This window comes from Meriones unguiculatus, chromosome 8 (genome assembly GCF_030254825.1).
Source record: "Meriones unguiculatus strain TT.TT164.6M chromosome 8, Bangor_MerUng_6.1, whole genome shotgun sequence".
Taxonomy (NCBI): Eukaryota; Metazoa; Chordata; class Mammalia; order Rodentia; family Muridae; genus Meriones; species Meriones unguiculatus.
This window is the reverse complement of record NC_083356.1, coordinates 9,232,761-9,259,962: the sequence shown is the minus strand read 5'-3', so window position 1 is coordinate 9,259,962 and position 27,202 is coordinate 9,232,761. Positions and strand designations below refer to the sequence as shown.

The 27,202-nt window shown below is 43.9% G+C and overlaps 2 protein-coding genes across 14 annotated transcripts in view; one reads left to right on the top strand and one right to left on the bottom strand.

Annotated features, from left to right (window-relative positions):
* Positions 1-14,669, top strand: part of Pphln1 (periphilin 1) — an 83,640-nt gene extending 68,971 nt beyond the window's left edge. For all 11 annotated transcript variants that reach the window (XM_060388772.1, XM_060388771.1, XM_060388770.1 and 8 more), the window contains one exon: positions 12,246-14,669. In XM_060388772.1, the coding sequence (XP_060244755.1) occupies positions 12,246-12,440 (195 nt within the window). In that variant the 3' untranslated portion in view covers positions 12,441-14,669. The remainder of the gene's footprint in view (positions 1-12,245) is intronic.
* Positions 14,670-19,714: 5,045 nt separating this feature from the next.
* The window catches only part of Prickle1 (prickle planar cell polarity protein 1), a 90,359-nt gene continuing 82,871 nt past the window's right edge, over positions 19,715-27,202 (bottom strand). For all 3 annotated transcript variants that reach the window (XM_060388764.1, XM_060388765.1, XM_060388766.1), the window contains exons 6-8: positions 25,519-25,705; positions 23,584-24,447; positions 19,715-21,919 (exon numbers count right to left, since the gene is read on the bottom strand). In XM_060388764.1, the coding sequence (XP_060244747.1) occupies positions 21,066-21,919; positions 23,584-24,447; positions 25,519-25,705 (1,905 nt within the window). In that variant the 3' untranslated portion in view covers positions 19,715-21,065. The remainder of the gene's footprint in view (positions 21,920-23,583; positions 24,448-25,518; positions 25,706-27,202) is intronic.

Genomic DNA, 27,202 nt, shown 5'->3' with positions numbered 1-27,202 from the left:
TTATCCTTGCAGTTTTGTGTAGGCTAAACTTAAATTTCTGTGGCTTAAGCAGTGGCTTGGATGACAGGCGCATCTTCTGCCTGGCCTAGATGCATTGTTCATGGTATTCTTCAAATCATAGGAAACGACTGTTTGAAGGGGCCCCGGGTTATGCAAGATGTTTTCCTTTGTTTGTAATAGTGAAAGAAGGTACTCAGAATTCACTTCTAAACCTCTGGCTCTGTCATGTGTCCTAAAATACTGCTGCTTTATGAAACTTTATTTGCCTACTAAAATTTGGACTGTTGTTGTTTGTTTGATAATTCCTAGATGAATGTGGTAGGAATCGGACCTCGGTTGATCTTATTTTAAAGGCGGGATTTTTCTGGGTAGCCCTGCTGTTCTAGAACTCTCCATGTAGACCAGGATGGCCTCGAAGAACTCAGAGATCCACCCGCCTCTGCCTCCTAAGTGCTGGGATTAAAGGTGTGCGCCACCAGTGCCCGGCTTGAGGATAGGACCATCTTCAGGAAGGGTGCCCTGCTGTTCCTCAACATAAAGAATAGAGTGAATCCTGTGTGGCTGTTCTGGTGTTCTTTTAACTTAAAAAGACTCGTGCTGTGTCTGTGCATGTACACATACTGCCAGTGCACATGCACGCGTGCACGCACACACACTCACACACGTTCTTGTCCAGGCGCTGTTAGTCACAGGCCTGGCATGGGTTGTAGTATAATAGGTCATAGCTATTCAGGAGATCCAGCTTCCTTAGAAACATCTAGAAATCACTTCGTTCTCTGCCTAGTCATTAGCAGATAAGCTAATAGATGTATCAGTTTGTAGTTTGCCTTAATTTTTACATTCTAATTCTTTTTGTAACTCAGTTTTTTATTTTTTCTGTAAAGGTTAGACTACATAATCTTGGACTTTCATTATTTAAATCATTTGATGTTCAGAGCTAAACCTCCTTCTGTGGCTACAAACCTGGTGCTTGTTTTCCTGTCGCCCTGGGGCGCAAACCCAGGCCCTCATGTGCTGCGCAGGCGTGCGGCCGCAGGGCTGTGTGCCTAGCCCTCTGCTCTCTCTCTTCCCTATCACTTCACATTTAATAAGAGCATTTGGTGTGTTCTTCGTCTTTAGCCTTGTTTTCACGAAGCCCTCATGGGCCCTGCTTGTGCATGGAGCCATTAATGCTTCCTGACTAGAGCGGAGTGTGCACCCTGTGGCACACAGTCAGCATATCAGGACTGTGGCTTTCTGCTCACAGGGGCTGCTCACAGCTTCTGTCGGCAGCTGCTGAGTCCCAGCCCTCTCCTGAGCGGATGACCGTGGAAATGTTAATGAGAATGTGGACACAGAATCAGCTTTCAGTTTATGATAGGTAAAGATGAAACTTTTCAAATAGAGGAGTCCTGTCTATTGCTGTGTGTACATGAGGGAAGCATTTCGCCTGCCTCCCGTAATAGAAGCGTCCTCTGTTTTTCCTTGTTATCAGACAAGTTACAAATGTTCTTAAGAGTACAGCTCTACTGTGTGCTATCTCGTCTAGACATCGAGTCTACCCAATTGTATGTAACAGTCCGTTACCAGCCACTTCTTCAGACTTCGCATGTATAGATCTAGTAAAACACCCCCCAAGATTTGCCTTTGAAAAAAACTCTAGCATAATTAAAAATCATTTATTTTCGCCAAATTATAAGGTTTTTGAAACGTATGGTTTACAGTTAAATCTCGCTTGCAGTATTCCTATAGGGAATGTCTGCTAATGTGTTAGGGTAAGGTTTCATTTTGAGAGAAGTGTGTGGGGCTGGGGACAGCACCACGTTGGTAGTTATCTGGCGTGCATGAGGCGCTGCATTTGATTCCCCAGCAGATCATAAACTTGGTGTGGCGCTGCCACCTGCAGTTCCGGCACTCAGGAGGTAGAGGCAGCAGGCTGGAGGAGGAGCCAACGAAGTATGAGATAAGCTAGTACATTGGAAGTATCAAAATTAAGTCTCTCAGCCTTCTTATTTTAATTAGTCATTTTATGCCTGGCATAAGTCCATAATAAGTTTAATGACCTTTTCCAGTAAAAATATAGACAGTATGAATTCCAAACTTTAAGAAAAAAACCCATTCTGTAAAATGGTACAAGGATTGGTAGCCCTTCTAGACCTTATCCTTAGGGATGCTACCCCAAGGGAATGCAGAAAGAGCTGTTTAGGCAAAATGTTCCAGTAAGATTAGGCCAAGCGCAGGCTACTCCCAGCCACTCCCGCCGCTGTTCAGTGTCCTGTGACTAGAAGACTTTCACTGGTGTAAATTACAGTTCCTGCTACTCGGTTGTTTATTCTAAGTCAGCAGTTTTATTTGTCACGAAATAAAACATTAAGGACATTCATAAAGCACAGTGCAGTTGCCACCAGTCTCAGTGCTTTATGAGCTTGAAGCCCCTTCCCACATTTATTAAATTAAGTGCTGGTTCTGTGGCGGGCTGACGGCCTGTCTCTGACAGCCCCCTGTAGTGGAACCCCCAAGGCCTCATGCCAGCGCTAAGTAAACTTGCCTGACTCCTGGTGACTTGGAGGTAATGACTGCTTTTGGATTCCTTCTGGGGAATCTTTATAGCACTCATCTATCTATGGCAGGGCTTGGACCCCCTCCCTCTTGTGCCTGCTGCTCCATTTTCTCCCTATGGAGCCCAGGATGGTCTTTCACCTTCTCCTGTTCCTGGCTTGGTCTATTATTTCCCACTTGTTTTTTCTGCATACAACCTGTACATAACCCCCATAAACTTATTCTTAGCATTTTTTTTAATGTAACATTGGTCAGGAACTGAACTCAGGTTCTCTTCAACACCAACAAGTCATCGCTCCAGCTCCTCCTTTATAATGAAATAAAATGTAATTTAAACAAACAGCAACAATAAAAAAAAAGAGGGAAAACCCTTGATGGATGGATTAAGCAGTAAATCAGACAAAGTTGTAGTTAAGAATCAATCCAAACCAAGACAACCTACAATTTACGATTAAAAGAAAAATTGGGGGTATTTCTCCATGGTAGGATGGTTGCCTAGCCTACCTCAGCCCTATGTTTGATCCCAGATATGCCCCACTCCTACTCACCAATAGAAAAGCAACAGCAAAACAGTGCTTTGGAATTCACCTGTGATGCCAGCACTTTGGAAACTGAGGCAAGAACATAAGTTCAGGGCCAAAGTGGACCACAAGTGCCCACTTCAGTATTGTCCCATTCAGTGTTCAGAGAGACCTTTTATTTTGTGTTATTTTATTACTTTATTTTATTTTATGTTAAACAGAGTCACTGTAGCTCTGGCTATCCTCTATGAAAACCTGGCAGGCCTTGAACTCCCAGAGATCTGCCTGTCTCTGTCTCTTGAGTGTTGGGATTAAAGGTGTGTACCTCCATGCCTAGCAGCAAGGGCATTTTATAACTTAAATAGCTTTAATGAAAATGTAAATATTCAAAACGGAGGCATGAATTATCTTAAATATAATCAATTTTTCAAAAGATTCATATCTGGATACATTAGAGGAAACTACATGTAATAGAAATATATTTTGAAATAAAAATAATTTCTTACTTCCTTCTATTGTCAAGATCAGTTAGATCACATAATTTTTTCATATTAATCTGCTCAGTATGTTTCAACCACATAATAAATTTATGAGAAACCCTTCAATCTTGTGGACGCAGGAGTCATTAAAGTCAGCTTTGCTTCTAGCTTCTAAGTACTTGAAAGGAAACACTGTGAAGACTGCCTGTAGCATTGAGATCTACTGGCCTGAGTTAACTGATGGCAGAACCAGAACCAAACTGCACAAGACAGAGGGTCGTCATGCTCCTTCAGGGCCACTGTCAGCAACGAAGTGGACACTGTTGGCTGACTAGAACAAAAGTGCAAGTGCCCGCTTAAGTGAAGTTTACCTATGAAAAGAGCAATGTGGTGGTTGGATACATTCTGTGCCTATGCAACTGGCAAGCAGTTGTTACCTGAATAAATGGTAAAGTCCAATCAGTAAACATTTTTCCAAGTAAAAATTTAATAGCCAAGTATGCTGTAAACACACACACAATTCCTTTTTGCTAGTTTCAATTGAAGATCAGCTGACTTACTATTTACTGTTGTTTGGCTTTACATTCAGCCTGTAATCATAAAAATCATGGTATGGAAAACTTTTTTTTTTTTTAAAAAAAAACATCTTTATGTGAGATTATTCTCATGTAAAAGCCTCATTTTTGGACTTGCTCATATTAAAAAACACGTTATATTTTGTCCTGGACAACCTCAGCACCTGTAGCCCCAGAGTTGAGTTCAGCAGCTGTATCTGCTGGCTCTTACTCATTTTTAGAAAGTTCCCTCAGGGCTTGAGATTTGGAGGTGTTAGTTTGAATTCAGAAATTCAAATTGATGTGGATTTCCACCGGAAATGACATCTTCTTACTAGAACAGCTCAGAACCCAAGAAGGCTCTATACGTCTATGATTTACTGCAAAGGGTCCAGCAGGGAGGAAATGCTGTTTCATTCCTGACTATTCCAAATTAGTATAGATCCAACAAGATAAAAGGCACAGTCGGCAAGGATTAGATGTGAAAGACAGTGTTAGTATGAAGCACATTTACTGGAACTTGGCAGAAAAAATCAGAAAAAATATAGTACCTAGCCCACAGTGGCTATATAAGCACGCGTGGGTTGGGGGCAGGTTTTTGAAGAATTCTGTTGGTGGGCAGAAAAGCTTAGGGATGAATTTCTAGCACAGGCACACTGTGGTCAGCATGTTTTGGACAGATTAGTGCTGGAGACATGTAGAGAGTCTGGATTAGAGTCGGGCAGTGTCGGAGAGAGTGAATCTGTTTTTGTTAGTTGAGGAGGGAAACTCAAAGGAGCTAACTTTGAAAGTTCCTAGCAACCCTTTCCTGAGAAGAAGGGAGAACAGAGTGGTCCTCTTTTTTTTTTTTTTTTTGAGGTGGAAAGAAGATAAGTCGGGAAAGAAACAATTTTGCTAAGAGCAGAGAAACAAGATAGCAAAGTGGGGAGTCCTATCGGCTGCTGTAGTTCCTGAACTGGGTGTGGAAAGGGCTTAGAATACTCAGCGTGTTGAATGCTGATACAGAAGTCTACCAGAGAGTAGGGAGTTCACAGTGGATTGAATAATTGCAGTTTTGGACTTCTTCCAACAATTCATAGCATCCTGTGAGTAAGGGTAGACAAGGTAAACCAGACTGCTTAATTAACCAAGTTGTAAACCTTGCTGGCTGATCAAGTGAAAATATTGTACATGGTACCGAGTAACCAAAAATACTCACTCATCAAAGGTGATGATTTCATTAAAAAGTTACAAACTCTCTTTAACCATTAATTATCTCATCAGGTTCTTGAGCCAGTAGATGTTGCACAGTTTAGAATTAAAGAAGCAAGTGATAAAAACAAGCTTGTACCTATAACTCCGCTCTAGGCACTGATCATTAAACATTCAAAGGATGAGGGGGACAAAACATTCCCCACATGTTAAACATTTTAAGGAAAAAAATGGGCAATACATTTCATTATTTAGAAATTTCAAACAAAGGACAGCTCCTCAGTACTTGGCTTGGTTTTACCAGGTAGCCATGTGGAGTGTTGGATGGTGTGTGCTGTTCTTTAGCCTGTAGGCCTGGAGTATAGTAGTTTCTTTGAATCCCTTCAGGTTCACCATGTTTACTATTGAAACGCAAGCTCTGGAGACTGCTGGTCCTCACTTCTGTCCCTCCCTCTGTGCATTGGTTTTGGCACGGTGGCTGGCTTTTCAAGGGAAGATGCTTGTAAGGCTGACTGCTGGAGTTTGCTCTCCAGAACCCACATGAAGATGGTGTTTCCTGATGTTCTCTCAGCCCCCCCAGGAAAGTCCTGTGAGCTAAGGCACTATAGTAGTCCTTACATTATGGCAAGATTAGGGGAAGGGCTCACAGCACTCCAAGCCTATAGATTGTGTGCCATAGACTTCATCATCACTGTGCCTTATTCCCATTACAGTCCACTAAAACTCTGTGCTGTGAGCCACCTCTTAGAGTAGTTGTATAGGGAGTTTTAAAAATGAGACTTTTTTTCTTCGATTCTGAAGATGAAACTATTTAAGTTAGATTTTTGTTGTTCAGTATACATGCACAATACTCATAGACCTTTTTTCTTTTTTGCCTAAAATGGAAAGAAAATGATACTCATTTTTATCTCTGATGGTTGTTTTTGTATTTTTTTTTCCTTTTGTGACCATGCCTATAGATATGAAGGGGTTTCCAGGGTTATAACAGTTGGCTCTCATTGTACAAAGTACTGAATTTGAGTATTTGACTGTAATTCTATTTGTGGGAAATCATTTGGAGGCTAAAAGACTGTTTAACCTGGTTCCCATTTGGCCTGTTGGAGACGTTCTGTGCATGTGAGCAGAATGCTACTTAGAACAGAAAATTTGGGACATTATTATCAAGATTTGACTTAATGTTGTGTTCGGTTGTTCCAGTTTAACATGGTTTGCCTTGCCTCTGAGGCTGAAGTGGCTACTGTTTAGGGAGAATAGAATACAGAACACTGCAGGAACACAGCTGAGCTGTTTGGCATAAATATTGCTGAACTCACTGGAGATGATGACTCAGAATCTGAGAAAGGATGCCAGATCCTTCCTGCCTAGCTGCACAATGGAGACAGAAACAGAAACTAGAAACATTTCCCTCTAACTGTTGCTTGTCTTGTACTGTGTCATCCTTTTGACTTTTTGGTTTTTGCAAAAGATGTATTAAAACATTTCTCATTGTGTCACTTACTAGTGATGTAAACTCCAAATGGACAGTGTTGTATTGCATAGGCCTTGTTTGTGGTATAACTGCAGATGCAGAGCCAGCAATCACTAAGGATGCTTGAATCTAGTTTCACCACTGTGGTTGGGACCTCTGAAAACATGTAAATATTCCTTTTTAATATAATGCTCTAATTTATCAGGTAACTTACAGGAGATTGGGATTTATTCAAGAAATAAATCCTAGAGTTTTAATTCTCACAGTGTGAATACATGGAACTCCCTAATGGTGGAGCTACGCTATTTTAAAGTTTGTATTTTTATGATCATATGATCCTGGAAATATATTTGGAGATGAGAGTGGCTTAAAGCATTTTTCCAGGGTGTGTTTATATGAAAACCCCTGTGTCTGTTCTATCTATATGAGCACGTGGCAATCCAGTGAGGGGAAATTTAAAGAGGAAATGACCGTCTGCCATTCCTTTGGCTCACATGGCAAGGTGGGAGGCCTTTGACCCTTATTATGTTTTAACCAATCAAGTATTCAGTGACACCAGTCCAAACAAAAGTTTTCTTTCTGGTTTTCCCTGTTTTTCTTACTCCAGATTTATTCATTATTCTGGTGATTTACTAAACAAAAGAAGCAGTTTTTACACCAGTAACTTGTAGGCATACTTTTTAAAAGCTCTTTTATTTACATTTTTTAAATCGTTTTCTCCCTACTTCACCCCAATCCCTTCCAATGCCCCAACCCAGGTAGGAGAAAAGCTTAGTAGAACAGGGGACGCAGTTCTCTTAGCTACTTTCTGCTGCTGCTGGTTAGAGTCGTTGGGTTCCTTGGAGCCAGTCCAAACCTAGTTTCAGGAGATCTCTGTCTCACAACAGCAACCAGAAGCAACCTTGTTCTTTCTCCTGGGCTCTGGCATTTACTCTCTCTCCAGAGTCCTCAGATTTAAACTGTCTGCAGCTGGCAAAGGGCTCCGCTCAGAGCCCGCAATAGGCAGATAGTCTGCTACTGTGGACCATCTGAATAAACCCCACATCCCATACCTAGGACCCAAACAAGCACATGTTTATACCCACAGCAGTAGCTCAACTTTGGGGAAAAAAAATCCATTTAATAGACTGTACTAGAGTAAAAATACAGGTAGGAGCCTGGGTTCAACCTTAGACTTACAAGAAAGCAAGCAAACAAAAAAACTTTGCTATCTGACACATCCCTGATGCTTGCCAAGATGTTGTTAATCTCCACAAATACTTGGGGGTTTCACAGCTGCCTTCTGTGAAACCGCATTTCTACCTTCACTGCTCATGTAATTCATTTGTGATGAATTTTAATCATCTCCATTTTCCTCTGTCATCAGTATATGACCTGAAGCAGGACATAGAATATTTTAAGAAGATGAGTTTGCTTTAAGGAAATGTTTTGAGATGATGAGGCAGCAACCGGTAAGGAGCGTTGGAGGCTGGTGTAGAGCAGGGTACCCCGCCCCACCTGCTGCCCTGACTGATGGTCAAGGTTCGCAATGCATGTGCTAATGGCAGCTTATCTTGCCCATGGAATAGACAGTAAAAGTAGTGTTCTTTAAGAGGAGGTTCATATCCTAACAACCTGCTTTGTTTGTTTAACTACTTAGTACAGTGCCATCAAAGACGCATGCTTGGCAAGCTGTCTGCCAGCTCACCTACCTGTCCAGTCCCAACAAGCCATTTGAAATAGAGCAGTTTGCTTTGCCAAGATAGCCTTTAGATTCAACTGAAAGTATCGTTTAGATTCAACTGAAAGCAATACCGTTGGGTTTGATCTGAAAGCATAATTAGTAACCAAAGTTCTGACTGGTTATTTTAATATATTCTTTTATTCCTAGAAGTCCTGTGTGAGAAGTTGGTTGCTAACACTTGCCACCATAATAAAGGGCTGTGAAACCACATTGGATGGTGTTTATATTCTACTGACAAATTTAGCTGTCTGTGTAGGGTGTGTGAGCTCCACCCGGACATTGACCTGCTTCCTATTTTTGATGAGGTCCAAGCACAACAAAACCTGCAGCAGAGTCTTCCTGTGTGGCCTGTAGCTATCAGATCTGCAGGTTATTGATGCATTTCCAGCTAGGGACCATAAGCAAACAAGCTTTAGCAGAGAGCCACACCCATCCTGCGCGGGATTGGATTCACTGTGGAACAGATTTCGGAAATCGGTTTTTGACAGTTTCAAGTAGTGTTTATAAAACCTTATAGGGCGAGGTTTTCCTTTAGCTAAAACTATTTCCTATTTGATGTCCAACTGGTCGTTTTTAAAAGACTTTGAAAAGGATTTCTCTCAAGTAGAGAATTACGTTGCTTTCAGTAGTTTTGGTTACTTCTTTAAAGAATAAAAAAGCACAAACATATTTGTATTCCAGTGAGTAATTCAAAAGGACTTCATAAAAACATATACTAGCCAAGAATGCTTGTGGCCTGTGACAGGTTATGGTCTCAATATTAGAATTTTAGGGTGCTTTTTTCATACACAGATATGTGTGGCACAACTGTCTTCTGTAATGGGCTTTAAGGAGGAAGCAGATTGACATTAAAGATTTTGCAGGTGAGTTCAGTGTAACATTACCTTCATCTAGTGCATCTGTTATTTTAAAAAGCCAGGAAAATAGTAGGCCACCCACAGAGCAGGCTGCTGAGGCCTGCAGTTGGTGTTTGCTGGGATTTACCTCAGTGCAAGCAGAGTGACTCTACTTCCCACAGGACTGTGTTCACTTGACTGGGATAGCATGTACTGTGCCTGTTGCCATAGTACCACATGTAATGCGTGTGAACAAAAGGCTGTTTCTACTTGGTTTGTAAGACGTAAATGATAGGTCTCTGCTGACAAAATGAGCCAATTCAAGCTAAACTGAAGTACATAAAGGCAGGTTTATTGGGGGCAGCTCTCTGATGGGTTCATGATCTCACAAGTGGAGGTCAGGGAAGTTGCCCTGCAGACTGGGAGACAGAAAAAGAGACAGAGACAGAATGTCTGGATATATAGTGAAGAGCCTTTGGGGGAGAGGAGGCTTAGCCCCTGGGCTGGAAAATTCAGGTAGGGACTTGAGGGATGCTGGGAGAACCTGGAGGCCAGGTCCACTTTGGTATGTTAAAAATGCCTTTGCTGCTTGTCCTGGGTCTGAAAACCAATAACTAATACCAATTCCATGTCATGGAAGCCTTAGGATAAACTGAAATAAATGGCTGAGTTGGACTTGATAGGTCACAAACAGATTTTATCATATTAGAAAAGTATGTATGTTTATTAATATGTAAATATGTATGTGTGTGTGTTTTTCCGCTAATAAGGCAGTTTCATTACTGTGTTGCGTGTGTGTGTACATGCGTGCATGCGTGCAGTTGAGAGTAGCTGAGGTTCTCCCCTGCCATGTGGGCTCCGACACTCAGGCGCGCAGGCTTGGCAGCGAGCCCCCGTTCGTTTACCCATCCCCCGCTCCCCTCTGCCTCGCAGACAGCAGCTTATGCATTTATTCTACTGTCATGTCGTTGTAAAAACTTTGTCAACTTCCTTGGAACTGGCAAATATATTTCCTTTCCTTCTTCCTTCTTTCCTTCTTTCTTTCTCTTCCCTCCTTTCTTCCTTCCTCTCCCTCCCTCCCTCCCTTCTTTCCTTCTTTCCTTCCTGTTTGTATGCTTTGTTGTTGTTACCATGTTTTTGTCACATAGGATTTTGTGATGTCTCTCAGCCTGGCCTTGAACCACTCAGGTTAGCCCAAAACTGATAAACATGGTCCTGTTTCTTCAGCTTTTGTGAGCCCACAATACCACACCTGCCTTTATGAGTTAACTTAAATATTATCATAATGAGTTTTGTAACATTTAGCAATGTAAATTCAGTATGAGTCCTTAAATAGCCGTTTTTTTTAGCAGTTAAGATAAATTGCAGACTTCAAGACACATACTTCAGTGAGCCTTAGGTGCAGTGGCTCAGCGGCTAGACGTGCTAGCCTGACAGCCTGAGTTCAGTCCTGTGAGCCCACAGAAGGTGGAGAGAACCACCTCCAGAACAGCTGCTTTCTGATGCTGTTCTGGGTGTGTATACAGAAACACACACACACACACACATCCATATGTATAGATGATCTACACGCAGTGTGTATATGCATATCCAGCTACACTCAGTGTGTATACACACACACACAGATACAGATCCACACATCCACACATTCATATATACAGGTCTGTCCACACTCAGTATGTATACATAGACACACACACACACATCCACACATATATACATTCATATTTACAGCTCCATCCAGTCATACACAAACATATATACAGATCATCTGTACTTGGTGTGTATATACATACACATATACAGATAATCTGTACTTGCCTTATGTATACCTACCCGGCTGCACTCACACATACACAAACCCACTTACAAAACAGAACCTGTCATCAACCCATTTGCAGCTCAACTCTCTGACTTCAGGATGAATAAAATCAGTTTCTGGAGAAAAATAGTATGTTATTGTACATTAGAAGAACAAAATGTAAAGAGATCTTTTGAATCAAATCTCTAATTCACATACATTTTACAAAGACTTCACATTATTTTTCCTTAGGTACATGAACAAAGGTGTACAGAAATTAGAAAAATACATTTTATAACTGCAAAAACTAAGAAAATGATTTAGTGTAGAGGAAATATACATTTACTAGACAACAAATACCCAGTTGCTATTAACAAATTTACATATTTTGAAATAAAAATATGACCATTAAAAATACACCACATGCATGTGTATTTATCATGTACATGAATATTGTGTGCACACCTGCCTAGGCATATTCTATTGCTTTAATCTTAACCCTGTTTTGGTAGCTTTGGTTAAATATTTTTAACCAAACTGTTTCCCCTCAGATAGATGCTCAGCATTCTTACCAATTTTTGTTGTATTCCAAACAATTTTGAATTTGTCAATTAATTGTGATTCAAAGAATCTGAAGTTCAAGAACTTTTTCTGGTGTTTGTTTGTTTGTTTGTTTGTTTGTTTTGGAGATGAGGTATCACCAGGTGGTAAGCCTGGCTGCCATGGAACTTGCTTTGCAGACCAGACTGGCCTCCAACTCAAATATCCCTCTGCCTCTGCTAGGAATGAAAGTGTAGCCACTGCAGGGGCTAGCCTTGTCCTTCTTAGCGAGTGAGTGGGTGATTCATTTGCCGCCTTCTGTTCTTACCTCTGCTCTGACTCCCTCCAAGAAGTCTGCCCTGCTTCAGATGTGCACTGCACTTCTGCTCTCCTGGTTGTGTCACTGTCCGTGCTTGCTCAGTTGTGAGCCCATGTCCAAGACAGCTTCCTGCAGTGCCTGTACCGGTCTTGGGAAGGGTCAGCCGGGGTACTGTATCTCCCTCGTAGATTTCGCCATCATAGTTCTGACAGCTCAGTTAGCCATGTGTTTGTTTAATTTCACTCAGCTAACCAAATTGTATTTCACCATTCTAGGTTTACCGACAAGACTGTGAAACTTTCGGGATGGTGGTGAAAATGCTGATTGAAAAAGATCCTTCATTAGAAAAATCTATACAGTTTGCATTGAGGCAGAATTTACATGAAATAGGTGAGCGGTGTGTTGAAGAACTCAAGCATTTCATTACGGAGTATGATAATTCTACTCAAGATTTTGGAGACCCTTTTTAGAAGAGTTAGCACCCAGGTCAAAACAATGTTTTTAAAGCTTCTAGATCTTTTTCCCCCTTGGATTGTGTAAAACCTTACTATTTTGTGATGAAGAGAAATACTTTATGATAGCTGACCACATTTCTAGTATTAAATAAACATCTACAATGGCTGATAAGGCATCATAATCAGAATGTTTTTCCTATGTGTAGACTCTTCTACCATCTTCAGCTCCTCCCTGCAAAAGAAAATTATGTTTTTTTAATGTTTGAAAGAACAGTTCTGGATCGCAGTTTTCAGTACTTACATTCAGTAGTCTTCCATAGTGTGTGATCATTTGGTCTCAGGAGTGTAATTTGCAGTTAGAGATCATTCCAGGTTGCATATCATAGTGGCACTGTTAGCATTTTGAGTTGTGAATTCTACTTGCTGCTTACTTTTCTTCAGCCTTGTAACTTTTGGTGATGTCAAAATATGCTGTCTTAATGAATTCGAACTTTGCTTTTTGATATTTGCCTTGAGAATAATTCTTATTAGTATAGGGAAAAAAGCACTTGAAAATCTGTAAAAGGCACATTAGAACAAAATCTTCTTCCCAAGTCAGTAGACTTAGTGCATCTCTTCTATGAAGTGTTCCTGAGGCTCCTGACTGCTCTCCGAACACTAACAGGAGGGAGCTTCAGTTGAGATTCCTCAGAAACCCTTCTGATGGATATAATACAAGATGAGAATATACAAGAGCTCTGGAATTTTCTTTTAGGCCCACACTGTATTTAAAAGCGACCTGACCTGGAATGCATGCTTGGGATTAAATCACAGATTACTCTGTTAATTTCATAGACTTAGAGGATCTCACTCTTCCCAAATGTCCTCATAGTATGGAAGCAGAAAATAGCAAGGCCGACAGTTCCCCTCACCTCCTGAGTGAGCCAGTGAATAAGTGAAGAGACAATTAGGACTGCCCACTCATTTTCTGTCCCCTCTAGCACTGCATTGAGCCAAAATACATAATCTATAGCATGAGGTACCTTAAAGATTGGGATTAACCTCTTTATAGATCAGGCTGCCCCTAAACTCAAAGGAAATCCTTCTGCCCCTGCCTCTCACATGCTGAGATAAAACGCATGTGCCACCATGCTCAGTATCCTTTTCATTTTCATTCAGTTCTTCCCTTTTTACTTTTTTTTATTTGAGATAGGGTCTTACTGTTCATTCTAGACTGGTTTTTAGCGCTTGCTTTTCCTGCCTTAGCTTTCCTGAGTGCTAGAATTATAAGTGTGAGCCACCATGCTTGCCATTACTTTCAGTTGCCTCTTTGATATTGTCTACAGAGAAAGCCCTTAAACTGCATACAGATTATAGTGAAAGTACAAATAGCTGTATGAATAATTTTAATGAGCCCTGCAATGGATGTGTTAAGATATGTATTATGCCATTTTGGAAATAAAAAAAAAAAACTAATTAAGGACCTTTTCTTTATATACGTTTCCTAAGTGAGAGCACTTGGTGTTATTTTTTTGGCACCGAGATACTATACATATCTTTTGTAAGGATATTCCTCCTTAATGCAAGCAGTGGTCAAACTACTGATCACTTCAGACAGACTGAAGATACTGATGCTATTTTTTCTTTTTTCTTCCCACTAATTTTTAGCTCTTTAAATCAAGCTGTTAATATATATATATAACTATTAATTTTTTTTCTGTGTAGTCTTGGCTATCCTGGCCTTGCTTTGTAGACCAGGCTGGCCTTGAACCCACAGCAATCCACCTGCCTCTGCCTCCCCAAGTCTGGATTACAGGCATATGGCACCATGCCTGGCTGCAAATGAATTTTTCATTTGGTAGAAATTGATTAAAAAGAGAATCTTACTAATAGGTTTATTTAAATGTAGGACCAACCAATAATCTCCTTCCCTTAAGTTACATTCAGCATTTGAAGCTATTTTTAGTTTGCCATCAGTGTTCTTCTGCTTGGCTTGTCAAGTGTTAAATGTCTTGTTTATTTTTGTTTTTTTTAAATGCCTTTTAATGTCTAATTTTAGCATGTGTACTAGAATGTGTATTTTGTTAAATGTTTTTGATTAGGGAGATTGTAAATTAGCCATTGTTTTTGAGTATACCTAATCTGTGTGATAACATTTTCATTGTCTTACCATAAGGCCTTGATGATCAACATGGGGGAAGCAGATACTGTAACATTTTTTTGTGAATTTTAAATATGCAAAATAAAGCAACTGATACTAAGTAATTAACTTGTCTTCTCTCATTTCCCCAGCTCATATTATGTGACCAAAATGTAAACTTTTTTAGTCTCTGCCTCCATATTGACTCTTGACTGTTCATATTACCACTCAGCAGCTGGCTAGAAGTTGAGACACTTCATTTCAAATATTTCTGGAGTTGATGTCACAGAAGCCAGTCGTAAATAGTGCCTAGCACATGATCCTCAGTAATTACATACTTGTGAGTGTGATTTTTCAAAGAACTGTGGGATTGAGAGTCCTCCCTCAGAGCTGTCACTCCAGCAGAGTAAGACCCTCACTCCTGGGCTGGAAAGATGGCTCAGCGCTTAAGGGTGCTGACTGCTCTTAACCTTGCTCTCCGTGCCGGTCTGGTCTGAGCACAGCTCTCCATGGTGTCAGCCTAAAGCTGACTTCAACTTTAAGTGAAACTTGACCCCTGGGACTCAGAGAAATATGGTTTATTCAGACTGAGAATTACCAGAGGTTCAGAAGTACAGTAGTGAAAGGTCAGTATAGGCCTGTGTGGCCACAGTCAGTTTTCAGTGCTGTGACAAGTACTGGAGAGGAAGCAGGGGAGGATTTATTCTGTATTGTGATTTCAGGCATGTTAGCCCTCGTCATTGGGCTTCTTTGTTTCCGGGTCTGTGGTAAAGAATGACTTCACAGTGGTGACCTTGGAGCAGAGCTGAGTTGCTCACCCCATTGCAGCCCGGAGGCATAGGAGGGAGGTTGGGAGAGAGGGATGGTTACCACATTCAGGGAGTGTCTTCACTCTTAATGTCCCTTCTCTAGCAATAGCTTCGTAGGTATCCTTTTCTAATAATCTTCTAGGTGCTTCTCAGCCCAGTCAAGTGATGGTGATAGCCATGACTTTATATATGATGAAGAGCGTGAAAGAAGCAAGACCAAAGGCCTCAAGCTGAAGATGCAGTGTGGAGCTCTGCCCCTGTGTGCGCACCACAGGGCCAAGACTGAAGGAAAAACGTCTCTCACAGTGACGGGGAGCCATTGAAAATCTGCCCTGCCAGGACCAGCAGGACGGTGGATCTCTTCAGCACTTCCGGAACCTCTGAATAGAGTGATGTTCCCCACCAAGAACAGAAAAGGAGTCTTTCAAGAAAGTCCACCCTTTTCACCCTTTCCCCACTCTGCTTGTCTAATGATTGGGTCTAAATTATTTAAAAAGATGGTCAGCTCAGAGATTTCTGCTGTAGCAGATTTTCTTCACATAAATTAGCTTGTATTAATTATACATAGTAAGTTCCATTATGTTTTTCATATATGTTAATCAGATTCATCTACCATTACTCCCTCTTGTCTTGCTTCTACTGATCCTCTTTCAAGTAGTTGCATTCTTTCCTGTGTGTTTTGTTTGTTTTTGGTTTTTGTTGTTTTTCTTAAGTGGTGGCCCAGTATCACGGGGATTTTGTTACAGAAGCATAGATGAAAATTTATATATAGGATCAGATCATCAACACCTTACTAATGGCAAAACCAGTAAAGAAGAACCATTAAAGTAACTATTAATCTTCAGAGACCCTCCTGAGCCCCTCCCCATTTCATGACAAAATGTTGGTGTGCCTAGTCTTCTATGGGTATATGCAGGTAGTCAGAGCTGCTAAGAATTCAGGAATATGCTGGGATGGCATGTCTAGAAGACAGTTTCACAGCACTTTACCCCATTCCTCTGGCTCTTACATTCTTCCTGTTCTCTATTCTATGATATTCTCCGAACTTTGGGCAGGATGATCTCGTGACTTTGAGTATCTTCAGTTACTGCTGCCCACTGCAAAAAGAAGCTTCGCTGATCAAATCTGACACTGGTGTTAATCTGTGGGCATTTATATATTATTTAGAAGGTGATTCAATTAGAACATCTCATGCTCTCGTAGCAAAATAGCAACTGTAGTTTCCCACTAATGTAGTGGGATTGGTTTCTTTAAAAACTCAGTTATGTTATGTAAATATATGGGCTATAGGGTTGCCTTTGTTTATCCACAGCTGATAATTGCCTTGTATGGCCATGGTCTTTGCCAGATGTAGTTAATGGAATTCTGAGGACTGGAAGAGGTTATAAATACCAGAGATGAGACAGAGAGAGAGAGAGAGAGAGAGAGAGCTCTTCAAGGAAAGCCCTGAGAAAGAAGGCTCTCCTCACTGATGCTGGTTCTTCCTTCTCTGGTTACTGGTTAGATGGACTGCTGGATATCCTGACTACAAAGATCGGAGTTGCCCAAGAAACTAAGTCTAAAGAGGTCTATACACACTTTGCCTTCTAACCTTTTTTCTCTCCTCCCTAGTGTTTGGGGTTTGGTGCTACAAGGGATAAGAGATGTAGAAGTATAAGAAAGCAATAAAGTAGATAAAATATAAGCCAACACTAGGGCCTGTGTCCTCCCTAGCCATCAGCTTTTGTTCAGATTTATGGTATTTTCTTCATAAAAGTTTTGCTCAACATTTCCCACTTCTCAAGTTTGAGGTTGCTCTTCTTTTAGCATTTCTCCGCAGTGTGTTCTTCGTTGGAATGCTGCTCAAGTCACACTCATTCCCTGCTGCTTTGAGTAGCTTTTTTCTTCTGAGCAAAAGCACTGCACATGTTAATATCTTGCTTATGTTTTCTTACTCTCTCTTCTGTTACAGGTTTCTGTCCAAACTACAGACTATTTTTTTTTATGTATGTGCGTGTGCATCTGTCTTGTCTGTACATGTGTTTGCAGAGTCCCAGAAGTGTGCCATATCCCCTAGAGCCAGAGCTACATGTGTTTGAAACCTGCCCATTGTGGGTCCTGGAATCCCCTACTCTGGTCCTCTGATTGAGCAGGGAGCACCCTTCACCACTGAGCTTACTATCCAGCTACAGCCATTGGAGATGAAGAGTAAATACATCTTCCTTCTACGGGAAAAGGTAGGTTACAGTACAGTGTGAAGAATGTTACGGCAAGCTTGTTGCTTTACTTCAGAATGAAATTTGAAATTACATGAATTATGTTATTGCCAAAATTCAGCTGTCAATTGCTTCTTAGCCCTGAGGCCAGTTCACAGATCCTGTACCTCATGGACCTGAAAGCCAGATACCCCTAAGAAACAACTCTGCTGTGCTTTGCCAGAATCAATACTCATGTCAGTTTCACCACAGGTTTTGTGTAACACCCTAACCTCTGAGGTAGGCTCTTACAGTTCTTTGGCTACTGCTTTGGGAGATTGTGATCTTTCACCTCCAAAGGATTCATTGGGGGCCAACAGTCAGCGTTGGAGGTGGCCCATTTTTTCGGCAGAGCTGGAGCTGTTGAGAGCAAAGGCGAGAGCAAAGGTCTGCTTGCCAGACCAAGGGTGGGCTACACATGGTGTATTGTTTTCATGCCGACTCTTGAGAGCATTGATGTTATCCTACCCTATTCAGTAAACAAGAAAAAAAAAAAAAAACCCAGCTCCAGGGTACGGTGAAACAAGTAACGTTGCCAGCATATAGTAGTGGAGTGACGGACACTGAAGAACCCTGACTGTATTTCCCCTGCCATCCTTGTGGTTAAGCATGTGAACTAAGTTCTTATCTGTGGAATTTCAGAGGAGGTGCTGCTCTGGACGGGGGTGGGGGCGGTCCTCTGCTTTTTATCCAAGCATAGGAGCAACAGCAGTGCAGCCTTCCTGTTGCTGCGAGTTAGGCTGCTGGATGATGTCAGGGTGAATGTCTTTAAGTGCATTGCTGTGTGGCAGCCTGACATGGAAGTGATTTACTGCAATTGGGTACTTCATTTTGTCAATGCCATCCGAAGCTTAGCTTCAGTAATGTGGGTCATTACTTAGCCTGTGCTGGTCACACCCGTTCCACTTCGTCGTCCTCATCTTGGGTTGGGGGGAAGGAACGGAAGGTGTAAAGGCTCCACCAGTGCTCTGAGGTTATCAGTGCACATCCAGCTGCATGTGACAGACGTGACAGTGACCGAGGGCACAGCCTAGTATGCACTGGGTTGCAGCAGGCCCAGCATCCCCATAAGATGGTGTTCCAACGCTAGGTCGTTATTAGTATAGTTGTAAGGTTTTCCCTCCCCATTATTTGGAAAAGGTCTTTCCACTACCTTTGTAGAGTAGATAATACTATATACTACATTGACTACAGCTTTATTATGTTGAAGATTATATTAAACTCCGAGGAGCGGCTAATCTCTAATTCACTGTGTGAACAAGGTTCAACTAACTTCCCCTGCAGTTTCACTATATGTGAAAGTCTTTTCACATGTAATCCTTTGCCAGTGAATTTTTGTTCTCCGGTGCTGATGAAGCCCAGGCCTAGTAAGGACTTTGCTCCTTGCTTTTGGTGTTGGTAACAAGAGAAGTTACACCTTAGTTGCTGCAGGAGGTTACCTGTCAGGGCCAGAGAGAGCTTTAACCCAGTCTTTCCAGTCTGTGATCAGAAGTGTTGGAAGAAATAGAAAAGGTTCGGTTGTCATTCACAACTGGTTCAAATCCTGACCCCCCAGTGCACATGAGCTGTTTGGTGTATATGTAGCCAATATGTAATTTAAGTGTAATGGATTATATATACAGTTAATAACATTGTAAAACCACTTGGAAAAATTAAAATCTTGCTTGGTGTACCTCCCTCTCTCACCCCCTCCATCCCTCCGATTGCTGCCAGATTACTAGCAAAAATAACCCACCTGAAGTGGGTGCGGGGCACCATCTTCAGCTTAACACCTGCGCTCAGGCCTGGGCGAGGCTGCTCCATGCCACACAGCGCTGCCCAGGGCTGCGGTCGTTTCTGAGAGAGCACTACTGCGGCGTAGGCGCTCACATTCACTGCAGCATTTCTGAAGGGACTCTTTCTCGCCTCGCCCTCTAGGGATGGGCACTGCGAGGGCTTGTACCAAGGTTTACCTACTGGCTTCACGCCTGCCCCTTTGGTGGCTGCTTTCCATAAACACGCAGTTTCTGCTCCTGAAGTCTGGGGTTCAACAGAGATCTGTAGTGGTAGGAGGACTGCGGGACCAACTGCCCGAGCGCCGGCCTGAGCGCCGCCAGAGCGAAGTGGAAGATTCATACAGAAAGGTCATTTATCATTTATTAAGCCTTTATTAAACACCTCCCTGAAAGGCCCAGGATGACACTGGGACCTTTAGTTAGAACTGAGATGTAAATGCAAGAACAGCACAGACCAAACCACTTGCTCATTAGTTCAAATCCAACATAATTTTCCACTGAACCAGAGCCTCGTGAATTTGAAGTACCCTGGCTTGATGTTCTAACTGAAAATTTTTAAAAGAAAACTGCAACTGGAAAGCCAGTTTTCAAAATTGCTTTTAAAGGCCAACAACCAGTTGGAAGGGAAGGGCAGAAGAAATAACCTCTCTTTTTACATAGTAAGTCTACACAGATGGCCACAGAAAGCTCTTTGTGTGGATGGCCCTCACTTGCTGAGACCTACCCCTGCCCGGGGAAGACCGCCCGGACAGCCTCTCCTTGGTTTCACCGTATGCTCCAGAGGTATGTGTGGGGTGTGTTTTTTACATTTATACAGTTTACAAAGCTTGACCCATAAATAACACTTGTGATTAACAGGGCCTCAGTAACAAGTATGTACATAGCCCCACCATGCATACAGAGCCTTTTTTTTTTAATATTGAAGGGAAAAAAAAACAAAACAAAACAACTTTCCATCACTAAGCAATATAAATTGACTGTCTAAACTGATAAACCCTGACTAAAATACAAGCAATCGTCTCATCCATAAATGCTGTTTCTGATCTCCTAACAACTCTAGCACGGCAGTGTAACAAACATCTTGCAATTCAGGGATATAAAAATATCAGCTTTAAAATCTGAACTGTACAGTATATACATTAATATTTGCACCGTTAAATTAGGAATACACTTAGGTCAATGAAATACTACATATAAATAGCAAGTCCTTTCGCTCTGTAGCTGGAAGTAATACAGTATGATTACCTGGCTAATGAGGGCTGAGGGGGAACAAGCTCGCCTCACACAAACGGGACGCACGGTGTTAGCTAGGTCATCGTGGTGACAAGGCATGCCTCACAACAAGACACCAGTCAGGACCTGAGCCAACATGACTGAAGTACGGACTAGCACTATTGCTTACAAAGGTAGCCATCCATCTTCTCAGACACTGTCCAGTCACCTGCAGGCGGTTTCTGGGGTGTTCTCTTGTAGACCGGGGACCAAAGCAGCCGTGATCTACCTGGCACTACCCTGGAAGGGTGGCTGGGGAAACCACCCCTTTCTCGTGTTACTTTGACTGTAAACAGCAGTAGGGCTCTCATTTACATAGGCCGAGAAAGCACTTTACACTATTTTAGCGACTTTCCTATGATGAATAAAAGGTCAAAAGTCCAGGCTGAGCGACTTAACGTTTTAAACAGATAATCTCCCTGTCTACTTGGTTAAGAGATAATACAGTTTTTGCCCTTGTGTCCCTTTTTCTTCTTGGATTTAGTTGTCCTCTGACTAAACTGTGGGGTGGGCAGTGCAGAAGCTGGGCTAGAAAGGTCGTCTGTATAGTAGGTGAATCTCTGTGGCCTCGGCTGAGGAATTGGCTGTCCCAGAAAATACCCTTCTTCTTCCGAGTCGGAGGAGGAAGTGGAGGATGAACACCAGGAGTCGTCATCACCGTAGAGCCCCAGAAACCGGTTCATTCCTGGGTTCTGCAGGGCATAATCAGACGTGGCGTGGGCATACTGGCCGTACAGGTTGGCATTCTGCATGTAGGCTTGCAGCTCCCGGGCGCCTTTATTCTGTATGAATTTCTCATAGTTATCAGGGCTGTACAGCCGAAGTCTGTCCTTGGCAGGGTACTTCCTTTCTGTGACCAGGTTCAGGGCATTGTCGGAGCGCGACTTCCTGCTTCGCCGGTGGCGGTGGTGGTGAGGCCTGGATCCCCTCTCCTCGAAGTGATACACGCGTCTCCGAGTCCTTTCGCTCATCGGAGGCTGCCGGATTTCGATGTCATAGCTTCCGTTGTCAATGACGTCGTCTGAAAACTTGACCTGCTGTGGTCTGGACTGAGACTTGGATCTCCTGAGCACCGGCAGGTGCACTGGTTTTTCTTCGGGCATGATTTTCTCGGCACATAACTCGGAGTTGAGACTTTTTAAGGACTCGGCACTCCTGTGCAGCATGGAAGAATTCAGAGTGCCCATGTTGCTCATCTTCTCACAATCCTCCGCCTCTATCTCCTCGAAGTTTTGGAGAGAGTATAAGGATGGTCGTGGCTTGCTTTCTCCATCCACCGATGCCCCTGTAACAGAACCCAGAGCACGGTGTCATTCTCACAGCTGTTAAAGATGGTCCGGAAGAGCATCTCAGGGGAAACTTTCTATTTAACTATCTGATTAAAACACACCGGGGAAAGCACCGTGCATTGTTTACCAGCTGAGAATATGACCCTCGTCAATGCTAAATTAACACCTATTCACAACAGAAGCCTCTCCATCCCTTTAACAGAAGGTATGACACCTACACGTTCTCATCTGTGTCATCCGTGAACCCCTTTGGTGTGGGCGGTGGTCTTCATCTTAGACCGGCAGCCTGCCCTGTGTGGTCACACCGGAGCACAGTGGCACAAATTTGCCCATACGCTCCCTGGGGCTGCTTCCCCCAGTGGCAGAACTGAGTAGCTTGGGCAGAAAGTATATGACCTGGCTGAAAGGGACGGTCAAGCCAGCCCTGGGTCTTGTCAGTTATTCCACTTCAGTCTGTAAAATACACCGCCTCCAGACTGCTCGCATTTCTCAACCAAGATCTGCTAGAATATGATTTACTCAAAGGTCTGTGGGCCCAGGACAGGCAGACTGTCAAGACTAACTCCCTCCCCATCATTCTCAAGGGCTATCAGCCTCTAGCATTTTTAGATTTTAGTTTTCAGCATTGGGGGTTTAAACCGAGGGCCTTTTTCATGCAGAGTGCCTGCTGCCCTGAGCTTCAGCTTTTGACACTTCAACTTCCACCTAATTGTAGGGGGTCTGGCAGACAATCTCACCCACCACGCTTCCTAGAATCTCCTTTATGACAGAACTCATGTATGACAGGCCAGGAGCGGAGATGGAACAGTATCTCAGCCTTCTACACAAATCCCTCTTGCAGGAGACAGTATATGGCCCTCTCCTGGCTGTATTATAGCCATACAACACACTGCTTTTTACACCAACCTAATCTGGGTTAAACAGCCTAATCTGCTGTTAAACTCCCATTTAAAATACGCTTTCTATAGATCAGGGTTATTTTAACAAAGTATGGGTAAATAATAGGAATTTGCCTTGAAAACACTATAGCACAATTTACTTTTTGCTGTCTATCATCTATCTATTTATCTATCTAGCCATCTAGCTATCTACCTCTCTGTTTAACTGGTTTCTTCAAGACAGTGTTTTTCTGTAGACTTGTCTGTCCTGGAACTCACTTTATAGACCAGGCTGGCCTTGAACTCACAGAGATTTTCCTGCTTCTGCCTCCAAGTGCTGGGGTTAAAGGTGTGCACCACCACCACCTGGCTTAAAGTGCAATATAATGAGAAAAAAACGTTTAGGTTTTTGTTTCTTTGTTTGCTATCTCTTGCCACAGAGCAATCTAGACATTTTTTTCCCCAGACTTAAAAATCTTATGTTCCGGCTAATTTTAATATTTTAGAATTCATACAGTATAATCTAAATACAGAATCTCTAATAATCCAGACACAGACTCCCTTATCCAAATCCGTTTTCTCCTGTCACAAAGATTATGTTCAGAATGTTACACGTGTGTGCTCAAGTACACGGATACATCCATTTTCCTAACCTGTGGCACGTAAGTGAACCGCCTTCCTTAGTCCAGAGTTTCAAACAACCCGCCCTCTAATGGCACTCGGCTGTAATTTGTAATTTAGTGCCTGCTTTTCCAAACACCCACGACCCCTGGACGACATACCTGTGATATTGGACAACGCCAAAGAATCCATAGAATCCCGGACACTCTGCTCTGGTTTCAGGTCCGACAGGCACTCCAGCGAGTCTTCATACCACTGGCTTTGGTCCTGATGATAGGCTGCGGCGCCGTGGTCCAGATCCAGCTCCTGCAGCCTGCGGCTGCTGGCAGGCCCCGGATGGCTGCCATAGGCAGAGTCGCCCAGCCCGTCTTGGGACTGCGCCCAATACATGTCGGACTGATACTTCTTACTGGCGAGGCTCTGGTGGTTCGGCTTTACCTGGGGCTTACCTGGAACCATGCTGTCGGGTAGCCAGTGCTCACTGGCTCTGACGTCCGCCTCGCCCGACTGCTGCGGAAAGAGGTTTTTGTCGCCGAACTTGAGCAGGAGCTGCGTCATGTAATCTTCGTGCTCAGCCCATTCTTCGGGGTCTTCAGAGGCTTCTTGATCCGCTCTGGCTTTCCAGAATTCCTCATTAGTGAAACCTGCTCCCTGCCTGGAGAGACTCAGGTCATCCAGCTTCCGAGAAAGGGTGTCGTCAGCATTGCCAGAAAGCCCGGGGAACTTGTAGTTGAGGGCGGGCGACAAGAGGAGAGACTGCCTGCACTGGTCCGCGGAGCGGCTGCTTCTGCCCATGCGCACGCTCCGGCGGGAGTCTCTCGAGCGGGCCGACTGGAAGGCAGAGTCAGAGGAATCAGAGGCGTGGATGTCTTCACCCAGGCTGCAGGTCTTGGAGCAGTAGATCTGACCCTGTTTGGGAAGGAAGGGGCATCCCAGCAGAGACGCCTTACACTGAGCACAGGAGAAGCAGGCCTCTGTGGCGTGCCAATGCTGCCCATCGTAGGTCATCTGCGCATGGTCCACACCTGTGTTCAAAGAGGACGGGCGGACGGTTAGGTGCTGGGGAGAGCTGTGGGCAGGGGGAGCTGCGGGTGGTGGAAATGTCTCTGGCTTGGTTTTGTTGTGAGGCAAGGTCTCACTATGTGGTCCAGGCCAGCCGTGAACCCAGGCTGGCTCTGAGTTCCTGCTCCTCCTGCCCCCGGCCTCTGGGTGCTGGGGCTGCAGGTGTACATACACCACACAGCTGGCGCTGTGTTTGCCTTGATCTTTTCACATGCGCCTCACACACGCTCAGCGGACCTTCCTTGTTTGTAGAAGATGTGTTTTCCAGTTTACCCATTCAAAAACTCATCGGTAATCCCCAAATTGACAGCCGTAACGGGGTCACGGGCAGACCTGCAGAAGGATCACGACTCGAACTGGCCAACGTGCTCCTCACTGAGGCTACACAAAGGGACCCACCCTCTGGCTTTACCTCCCGTACTAGAATCCAGTTTCCTGCACCTGATGTGTTTAGCATCAGGTGACTTCCGTATTTCTGTGCTTTTCCTGCTGGTACTTCTGCAGCTGAAGCCCTGTCTAGCCTGCGCACACGCAGATACACGTATTACATAAGCTCTGACCACGGAGACCGTGCTGCTGGCTAAGACCTCATCGTTGGCCTGCTGCCAGTGTATTTTCAGTGAGAGGCTTTAACACCAGGCACACACGAGACAGGTGTGTTAACAGACCGACAAAAACGCCTTTCTTAGTTTCTGGGTTTTGTTCCCAGGACCACCAAACCAAACCGAACCCTGGAGGCTCCTGGGACTTTAACCGCGCACGTGCCCGGAGTCACAGCTCAGCGTTCACTGACTCCGTGTTTGCTGCTTGCTGTGAATAATCAGAACCCAGCGTTCATCTGACAGCCGCTGGGGTGCCGTGCACTGGCTGCGGCATGCCTCGATTCTACCTCAGTCTTCACAAACGTTAACAAAGGAGCCAGGCTGCGCCGAGCGACAGGGCAGGCGGGGGCGTGGGTGGGGTCGGTAGAGGGCAGGCGGGGCGTGGGTGGGGTCGGTAGAGGGGCACGGGGCCGTGGGTGGGGTCGCACCTACCGATGTGTTCCCCGCAGGTCTCGCAGTACTCGGCGTACAGGGACTCGAAGCAGCCGCAGCAGAAGGGCCGGCCGTCCTTCATGATGTATCTCTGCCCGCCCAGGACCGTTTCGCACTCGAGGCAGCAGAAATGCTTCATGTGCCAGTGGCGCCCCTCGGCTTCTGTGCACTCGTCGGCGAAAATTATCTTTAGAAAGAAACACCGAGCCTCAGGAGGAAGATCAGCACGCGCTGTCTCGAGAGACACGCTCCCATCTCTCAAACCGGAGCTGAAAGGCCCTGATGCAGGTCTCGGGGGTTCATTTTGTGGTGACGTTCTTGCTGCAGGGGGCCCTTGTGAAGGCTGTAGCCCTCTAGGTCACCCAGCAAGAGAAAGAGGTGAGGAGTGTGTGTGAGGAGCTATAAAGTGGCTGTGTCCACTTGTAGTGGCACAAGTCACATGCCACATCTTGAACAAGTACAGGCTGTTCGGACGAGACCCAGCAGTGAGGCGAGGAGAAGGAAATGGGAGAAAAATCTCACCAAGGAGGAAATGGCATGTGATGGAGCAGGAAGGGTGACACATGGACAGGGCACCCAGACGTGGAAGCAGATTCCCAGTAGAAAAGCTCTTGCTCCCGGGACTTGGCAACAAGAGACCAATGGAGTTTGCCGGACAGTGCTGAGTGACAGTATGCAGGATGTGAGGGGCCCAGGTGTCTAGAAGTCAGAACAGCGTCAACAGAAACAAAGCATGGTACTGCCCAGGGGAAACCCAGGCCCAAGCTGTCCTTGCGCTTTTATTTGCTTTTCAAGCCTTAAATTGCAAGCTCTGGACTTTTACAAAGAAACGTGGAAAAGAGTACACGATAGCTTCGAGTTGAAGGGGGTCTTTGATCTGGAAGGTAACTATAATTGTTCTAATTTTCTATCCTTCTGCTCAGTTAATCCTGATCGGGGTCCTTGGTGACCTTGAAGAAATAATACTTTCCTACTTGTTTGATTTGCGCTGGTCTGAAGAGCATAGTACTTTATTTGGTTTCTCAAGACAGGGTTTCTTTGTAGCCCTGGACTGTCCTGTCACTTTCTAGACCTGGCTGGCCTGGAACTCAGAGATCTGACTGCCTCTGCCTCCTGAGTGCTGGGATTAAAGCCATGTGCCAGCACCGCCTGGTGAGCATGGTGCTTCATAGCCATAGAAAATCTGACCCACTGACTTCAGTTATAACTTTAGTTATATTGTGTTTATACTCTTGGCGTTCATCATACATGTAAGAAAGAAATGGTCAACTCTACTATGAAATGTATCTGTATAGATAGCTACAGGCGGGTACTGGCCTCTCTCAGTGCTTTCATTTCACTGACAAAGATCAGTCTACAAGAATATGAACTGACAGTGTTGCAAAGGGGAAACTAAATAAATCGGCTTAAACACGAAAGAACATTTCTTCCTTGGAGGTAGAATTCATTCGTCACACTTTTATTCCCGAGGATCATTTCGGTAGCATGATCTGGCAGAGCACACGCTGGCAGTCACGTAACTTTTGGTCGGTGCATGTTTTAACTGAAGTAAAGTGTCTGTGGAGTGGACAGAGCCACAGTGATGCTGGGGCGGTGTAAACAGTATGTGGAGTGGACAGAGCCACAGTGATGCTGGGGCGGTGTAAACAGTTGTGTAGGAAAAGCTTCATCTGACCCCGCAGGG